Source organism: Coregonus lavaretus, assembly GCF_964263955.1.
Source record: "Coregonus lavaretus genome assembly, chromosome: 12".
Lineage (NCBI taxonomy): Eukaryota > Metazoa > Chordata > Actinopteri > Salmoniformes > Salmonidae > Coregonus > Coregonus lavaretus.
The window spans coordinates 37431819-37440777 of record NC_139999.1 but is presented as its reverse complement, the minus strand read 5'-3'; the positions used below and the strand labels follow the sequence as shown (position 1 = coordinate 37440777).

The following is an 8959-nucleotide window of genomic DNA, read 5'->3' as shown; positions in this document are numbered from 1 at the left end:
GGTTTGCAAGATTCGATGTATCTTATTGATTTCATTGCCTATTCGCCATCCACTGCATACTTTATTTTACTACCTTTTATGGCAGAATATTTCATTTCACTTGAGAACAAAGCTACTGTATACTCTGCCGAAGTATCATAATCGTGCAACTGTAATATGTGGTTGCATTTCCGCTTCTCTCCAACGGAAGTTGGACACATTTGGTTTAACCGCTAAATACGTCCTCCCATCTATTAAATTCGTTGGGTGTGCCTTCTCTGATGATAACCTATAGCTAGCCAAGTACATCTTCGCTTCAACAAGATAACCTTGCTCTGGGGGATTCAGAATCGCCATGAAGTACGCATTGGTAAGAATGTCCTGACGTTTAAATAAATTATTTCCAGGGTTGCTTGTCTGCGTACAGTAGCTACTTTAGCTAGTTACATTTGCTAGCAGCACCTGATAGCCAGTCATAAGGTTGCTTGCAAGTAGTTCCTAGCTAGTAAGTTAGCTAGTCAGCTAGCTAACGGTACTTTGTTGATAAACAGAGCGGTAACAAAACACTGCAGCTGTCAGATAATGTATCTTCCCTGAACTGGTCATATTATGTCAAATTTAAACGCACAGAATTAGAAGATTTAGCTCTGAGATTGACCCGATAAAAAGATAACTAGCTTACTAGCCTAGTGACTCATGTTGTAAATTTGTGCAAGTTACTCATCTTGCCTAGCTGTCAGCCAAGCAACCAACTGTGCTGGTACATCTGTCACCGCAGCCTTTGCAGCAAGCGATGCTTTTTTAACCTTAGAGAATTTGGTTGTATTTAAAAAGCAACTACACAAGTACTGCCAGTACACAAGCTATTGACAAATGGCCTCCAGGAGACTGATATTTTGTTCACAGATTCCCTTTTTAAGCCTACTTTATCCTTAATCAGATTACTATCATTCTGAGACAATGAGTGCCTTAGAAATGTATAATAGCAGATAATTTCCAGAATGAAAACAGTTTAATATTATCCATGTTATACGGTGCCTTCAGAAAATCATCACACCACTTGACTTGCAAATGTTGTTGTGTTACAACCTGCATGTAAAATGGGGAAATTAGATTTTCTGTCACTGGCCTACACACAATACTCCATAATGTCAAAGTGGAATCATGTTTTTAGACATTTTTACAAATTAACTTTAAAAAATGAAACTCAAATGTCTTGAGTCAATAAGTATTCAACCCCTTTGTTATGGCAAGCTTAAATAAGTTAAGGAGTAAAAATCACATAAGTTGCATGGACTCGGCGTGCAATAGTAGTGTTTAACATGATTTATCCGTAAGGTCCCTCAGTCGAGCAGTGATTTCAAACACAGATTCAACCACAAAGACCAGGGAGGTTTTCCGATGCCTCGCAAAGAAGGGCACCTATTGGTAGATGGGTACAAATAATAAAAGCAGATATTGAATATCCCTTTGAGCATGGTGAAGTTATTAATTACACTTTGGATGGTGTATCAATACACCCAGTCACTACAAAGATACAGTCGTCCTTCCTAACTCAGTTGCCGGAGAGGAAGGAAACAGCTCAGGGATTTCACCAGGAGGCCAATGATGACCTTAAAATAGTTACAGAGTTGAATGGCTGTGATAGGAGAAAACTGAGGATGGGTCAGCAACATTGTAGTTACTTTACAAAATGGCAGAGGAAAAGGAAAGAAGCCTGTACAGAATAAAATATATTCAAAAACATGTATCCTGTTTGCAATAAGGCACTAAAGTAGAACTGCAAAAAAATGTGGCAAAGAAATTAACTGTCCTGAATACAAAGCTTTATGTTTGGGGCAAATACAACACATCTCTTCATATTTTCAAGCATGGTGGTGGCTGCATCATGTTATGCGTATGCTTGTCATTGGCAAGGACTAGGGAGTTTGTTTGGATAAAAATAAACGTAATAGATCTAAGCACAGGAAAAATCTTAGAGGAAAACCTGGTTCAGTCTGCTTTCCAACATACACTGCACCTTTCAGCAGGACAATAGCCTAAAGCACAAGGTCAAATATACACTGTTGCTTACCAAGACGACATTGAATGTGCCTGAGTGGCCTAGTTACAGTTTGGACTTAAATCAGCTTGAAAATCTATGGCAAGACCTGAAAAATGGCTGTCTAGCAACGATCAACAACCAACTTGACAGAGCTTGAAGAATAAATAAATAAATAATGTGCAAAGAATATTGAACAATCCAGGTATTCAAAGCTCTTAGAGACTTACCCAGAAAGACTCACAGCTGTAATCGCTGCCAAAGGTGATTCTAACATGTATTCACTCAGAGGGTTGAATACTTATCTAATCAAGACATATGAGTGTTTTATTTGACATTGCATAGTATTTTGTGTAGATCGTTAACAAAAAATGACAAATTCATTTTAATCACACTTTGTAACACAACAAAATGTGGAAAAAGTCAAGGGGTGTGAATACTTTGAAGGATTTATGATTATTATTATTATTATTATTATTATACCATAAAACCTATTTTCTCTCTTGTATATAGTCCACGACGGTAGCTGTGACTGCTGGGGTGGTATTGCTGTCCACTGTGGGCATAATTGTAGCCCTCTATCTAGGCAAGAAGAAGAAGCCTCCAGTCACCTTGCTTGACTCTACTAAAAAATACCAGCTAGCGCTCATCGATAAAGAGGTACTGTGGGCTATTGAAACAGATACTCTGTAGGAAATTAATTAGACATTTTTGGTCTGTGCTTCATAGGCCTGTGCCTAATTCATATATGTACTCGATGGAAATAATTTTTGTCTTAACATGTAACTGAATGTTGGTAGTAGTTGTTGCTCCAGTGCATTGTGACAAAACCAATGTACACTACATGACCGAAAGTATGTGGACACCTGCTCGTCGAACATCTCATTCCAAAATCATGGGCATTAATATGGAGTTGGTCCCCCTTTGCTGCTATAACAGTCTCCACTCTTCTGGGAAGGCTTTCCACTAGATGTTGGAACATTTCTGCGGGGACTTGCTTCCATTCAGCCACAAGCATTAGTGAGGTCGGGCACTGATGTTGGGCGATTAGGCCTGGCTCGCAGTCAGCGTTGCAATTCATCCCAAAGGTGTTCGATGGGGTTGAGGTCAGGGCTCTGTGCAGGCCAGTCAAGTTCTTCCACACCGATCTCGACAAACCATTTCTGTATGGACCTCGCTTTGTGCACTAGGGTAATGTCATGCTGAAACAGGAAATGGCCTTCCCCAAACTGTTGCCACAAAGTTGGTAGCACAGAATCGTCTAGAATGTCATTGTATGCTGTAGCGTTAAGATTTCCCTTCACTGGAACTAAGGGGCCTAGCCCGAACCATGAAAAACAGCCCCAGACCATTATTCCTCCTCCACCAAACTTTACAGTTGGCACTATGCATTGGGGCAGGTAGCGTTTTCCTGGCATCCGCCTAACCCAGATTCGTCCGTCGGATTGCCAAATGGTGAAGCGTGATTCATCACTCCAAAGAACGCGTTTCCACTGCTCCAGAGTCCAATGGTGGCGAGCTTTACACCACACCAGCCGACGCTTGGCATTGCGCATGGTGATCTTAGGCTTGTGTGCGGCTGCTCGGCCATGGAAACCCATTTCATGATGCTCCCAACGAACAGTTCTTGTGCTGACGTTGCTTCCAGAGGCAGTTTGGAACTCGGTATTGAGGATTGCAACTGAGGACAGACGATTTGTACGCGCTCTGCGGTCCCATTCTGTGAGTTTGTGTGGCCTACCACTTCGCGGCCATTGTTGCTCCTAGACGTTTCCACTTCACAATAACAGCACTTACAGTTGACCGGGGCAGCTGTTGCAAGGTAGAAATTTGACGAACTGACTTGTTGGAAAGGTGGCATCCTATGACGGTGCCACGTTGAAAGTCACTGAGCTCTTCAGTAAGGCCATTCTACTGCCAATGTTTGTCTATAGAGATTGCATGGCTGTGTGCTCAATTTTTTTATACACCTGTCAGCAATGGGTGTGGATGAAATAATAGCCGAATCCACTAATTTGAAGGGGTGTCCACATACTTTTGTATATATAGTGTATGTATGGCTCAGTATGTATGGCCTCTTTTCATAGGTGATCAACCATGATACTCGCAGGTTCCGCTTTCGACTTCCCTCAGTAGAACATATCCTGGGACTGCCTGTAGGTAAGTCTTCACTTGCACATTGTTCTTTCTGGGTTTTGTGAAGAGACAGTTTGATCATTGATTATTATTTGGTACAATTCAGTGCCATTAATATAAATAGTCCTTTAGCTCACCAGCATAATAACTACAATCACAGCGTAATACTTGATTCGCGTTCCTGGAATGCTCTTTACTGTATGAGTCATTTAGCAGAACAATCAGAGGGTGAAGCCACACCCAATGACCCTAGCAGTATTTTTAATCGGTGTTGTCTTTGTGTTTCTAACCACCTTATTTGTTTTGTCTAGGGAATCATGTATACCTCTCTGCCCGTATTGACGGCAGCCTGGTAGTCAGACCATACACACCTGTGTCCAGCGACGACGACAAAGGATATGTTGACCTGGTTGTGAAGGTATGTATGGCTTGTCAAAGCAATCCTATATCAAATACTGAAACTGAACACGCTAGTACTATCAAACCTGGGTCTGTATGTATCAAGAGTCTCAGAGTAGTAGTGGTGATCTAGGATCAGGTTCCCTTTGTCCATGTAATCTTATTCTTTGTGATCGAAAATAAAAACTGATCCTAAATCAGCACATATTATGAGAAGCTTGATACATACGGACCCTGATCTGCAAAGCATATTTCATGGATAACGTTTCTCCCCAGATCTACTTCAGGAATGTGCACCTCAAGTTTCCTGACGGGGGGAAGATGTCCCAGTACCTGGAGAGTTTGCAGCTGGGAGACGTGGTAGACTTCAGAGGACCAGGAGGCCTGCTGGAGTACAAAGGACATGGTACGACCAGTCTGCTGCCTGGCACACCCTCCCTCTGATATTTACAAATGATGTGTCCCAAATGGTACCCTATTTCCTATATAGTGCAATACTTTTTACCAGGGCCCATAAGAATCAGGTGCCATTTGGGACGCACACATAGTCTGCAATGGGATGGGTGTTTTAGCTTTGTGTACTTAAGTGTGGTGTGGCTGGCTGAGACTGATCATGTGTGTACATACTTGTTTTCAACCTTAAGTCTACTGAATAAGTAAACAGTACTTGTGTTATGTGTAATATCTGGCTTTCTGCATCGCATTTTGCAACTTTCATGCCCCAATGGCTCCAGAAAAGCACTGCCTAAAGAATATAATTTTACTGTATTGCCACTCAAATATATTCTCTCAGTATTATTAGATGATAATTGATAATGGACACACCCAACAACTGTCTTCCATTTTGGATAAGATAACTCTTGTGTCTCATCGCTTTCTCCCATTCCATTCAACAGGGCAGTTTGCAGTTCAGACAGACAAAAAGTATCCTGCTGAGATAAAAGTTGCCAGTACTGTGGGTCTGATAGCTGGAGGAACAGGTGACTCTTCCCTTCCCAACCCTGCCCTCTGAACCTAAACTATTAAATGTTGTCTAAGCACAGGTAAATGTAGAGTAAGCGCTTTTAGTTCCTGGTGCTGAACTCCCTTCCCTGTCTGTAGGCATCACCCCTATGCTACAGCTGGTGCGCGCTATCATGAAGGACCCCAGTGACAGGACCACCTGCAGCCTGCTGTATGCCAACCAGGTGTGTGGCTGCCGCCCACACTGGCCTCTCTCCTAAAATAGACTTTTAATATAATCTCTATAAATAAAGGACAGATAAATGCTTAATACTAGCTTCACTGTGGATGTAGCTCATAGGTTTGCTTAGGTTGAGAGTTAACACTGAACCAGACACCATTGTTAACTGTGTGTTGTGTGTGTGTGTGCGTGCGTGCTCATGGCAGACTGAGAAGGACATCCTGCTGAGGGATGAGCTGGAGGAGGTCCAGGCCAGACACCCAGACCGCTTCAAGCTGTGGTTTACAGTGGACAGGGCACCCAAGGGTATGTGACTTATGGCTTTTGCTTGCGTTGCTCAAGTGTTGGCATCCAGATTTCAGAAGTCTTAACAAATGTGTAAATTTGTATTATCGTCTTGAATTAGTTTTCATTGTGTATATTATGTCACAATAGCTTTTCAGACTGCTGAAAAGCACAAACTAGCTGTCTCCCTGCACAGACATGTGCCTTAGAGACTATTTGCACCAGAGAGACTAAAGTATATGCACCTTATAAATTATTTACACTGACTACCCACACATCCAACCCTTACACACAAACACACACACAAGAACCCATAAACACACACACAAGCACACACACACACTCAGAACTCATATATATACTATTGATTCCACTAACCACTATATTACTAAATAGTATAAATACAGTCAATTATTACTATGCATACTACCTCTTCTACTACTTGTTATGTTTGACTTGACTCTTCATTGTTATTATTGGTTAATGTACTGCATTGTTGAGGGAGCTAGCACATAAGCCTTTCGCTGCACCTTTTATACCTGCTGTAAACTGTGTATGTGACGAATACATTTTATTTTATTTGAATCCTTATGCATACCGGTACTTGTTTGTGATCCCATGAAAGATTGAATAAGATCCATTTGTGTGGCTCAGGCTGGGAGTACAGTGAGGGCTTCATCAACGCGGACATGATCCAGGAGCACCTGCCCGCCCCCAGTGACGACACCTTGGTGCTCATGTGCGGTCCGCCCCCCATGATCCAGTTTGCCTGCAACCCAAACCTGGACAAGTTGGGCTACCGGCAGAGTCAGCGCTTTGCCTACTAGTCTCCAGCCTAGGGACTCTCCTCCCAGCCACCCCCGGCCTGGGCCTTCTCAATTCAACAAGGACATAAATTCAGTGCTAGACATGGGTCGAAACTACTGCTTGAGAACCAGCATCTCTTAAAAAATATTGGCTTAAATCTATTGCAGAGTTCCAGCACCTAAATATTTATACAATACCAGCACCCAAAATGAGTACCGGCACCTATTTCAGTCCACTTGAAGCACTGCATCAATCTACTGCCAAAAGCCCCATCTAATAAGTGCAGACATGGCCTCTTATCTATCAGGTTGAGCATTAAATGCTCACTTGCAACCAAAGTCCTACCTTTGTATTATTGGCCTCCACTAAGCTCTGCCTCCATCCCCTGCTGATAGCTACAATTGATTGGGCCCTGTGTATTTTTAGGTGAGCTGTTGAGGCTTTGATTTATTATTTATGTTCTTACCCTTGAGCGTTCTTCCTAAGAACCGGACAGAGAGAACAGAACATAAAGATAAAGCCGCATATTGAACTGAATTACGCCCAGGGGTGCAGTGCTAAATATGAGGAGGCCGCCCAGGCAGCATTGCTTTAAACGCACACATGACAAATGATATGCACTTAATTATTTCAGCTTCTGCAGAGATGCATTATACTGTATTTTGGCATCTGCTGTGAGTGTTACAAATATATACAGTGCCCTCCATAATTATTGGGACATTGACAATTTTGTTGTTGTTTTGGCTCTGTACTCCAGCACTTTGGATTTGAAATGATACAATGACTATGGGGTTAAAATGCAGACTGTCAGCTTTAATGTGAGGGTATTTTCATCCATATCTGGTGAACCGTTTAGTAATTACAGCACTTTTTGTACATAGTCCTCCCATTTTAGGGTGGACCAAAAGTATTGGGACAAATTCACTTATGTGTATTAAAGTAGTCAAAATATGAGTATTTGGTCCCATATTCATAGCAAGCAATGATTACATCAAGTTTGTGACTCTACAAACTTGTTGGATGCATTTGCTGTTTGTTTTGGTCTCAAATTATTTTGTGACCAATAGAAATGAATGGTAAATAATGTATTGTGTCATTATTTTGGAGTCTTTTTTATTGTAAATAAGAATAGAATATGTTTCTAAACACTTCTATGTTAATGTGGATGCTACCATGATTATGGATAGTCTTGAATGAATCGTAAATAATGATGAGTGAGAAAGTTAGACCCACAAATATACCCCTCCCCCACACACACAAAAATGCTAACCTCCCCTGTTTTTGTAATAGTGAGAGGTTAGCATGTTTTGGGGGGTATGATATTTGTACTAATGTGATTTTCTCACTCATCATTATTCAAGATTAATTCAGGACTATCCGTAATCATGGTAGCATCCACATTAGCTAACGTGGAAGTGTAGAGTGAGATTCAGTGGGCATAATTATTAAAGGCGCTTTTGTATGCCTGTGGCAATTGTTTGATATATTATACTTTAATAAGAGTTTTATCTGCAATGCACTACACTCGTTGTAAAATGTATTCTGTGTTTATGAAGAGAAAAAACAATAAAATTTCTGACAGCATTTCAAATTGCTTCCACTCATACATGATCCATCCTGTTCTGTTTACGTATTTGGCTGGACCATTCCTTAGATATTATCCCTGGTTGCAAAATAGAGTATTGAGGAGGAAAACACCGTTTGCTGGAACAACGTAGCTCTGACTGTGGCAATTGAATGCTGTCGCAACGAGGAGTAATCTACATTTGAGCAGACGATGTAGTCTGCTCCAAATGCTGGGACAGATTGGGAGTTGGAAATGTTCATCTAATTCCACTGCCTACAGTACAGTTCAACCCCCTTTGTTGACAGGGATTAGGGATTACTGAGGATTGGAGATGCTGAATGGCAGTTCGTTTGGGGGTAGGAGTAGCTCTCTATCCACAAGTAAAGGGCTGGATGAGGATTTTTTATTTTATTTTTAGTAAACCTTTCTTGTGCTGCTAAAATGTGGCTGAGGCAGCTCAGGGCTGAATACAACTTTTCACATACTGTACAACCATTATTGTAAACGACAAGTAACTTTCGAATGGGTGTCATGTTTCATGTGGGTTCGTGCAGGCACTATT

General features: G+C 41.5%; 1 protein-coding gene across 1 annotated transcript; it reads left to right on the top strand.

Annotated features, from left to right (window-relative positions):
- Window positions 1-192: 192 nt before the first annotated feature.
- On the top strand, window positions 193-8436 carry LOC311138465 (NADH-cytochrome b5 reductase 3-like). The gene is made up of 9 exons (XM_084173151.1): window positions 193-349; window positions 2534-2680; window positions 4108-4180; window positions 4468-4574; window positions 4832-4961; window positions 5452-5535; window positions 5657-5742; window positions 5945-6044; window positions 6678-8436. The coding sequence occupies exons 1-9, from the start codon at window positions 335-337 to the stop codon at window positions 6848-6850; spliced, it is 915 nt and encodes a 304-aa protein (XP_084029277.1). The 5' UTR covers window positions 193-334; the 3' UTR covers window positions 6851-8436.
- Window positions 8437-8959: the final 523 nt, after the last annotated feature.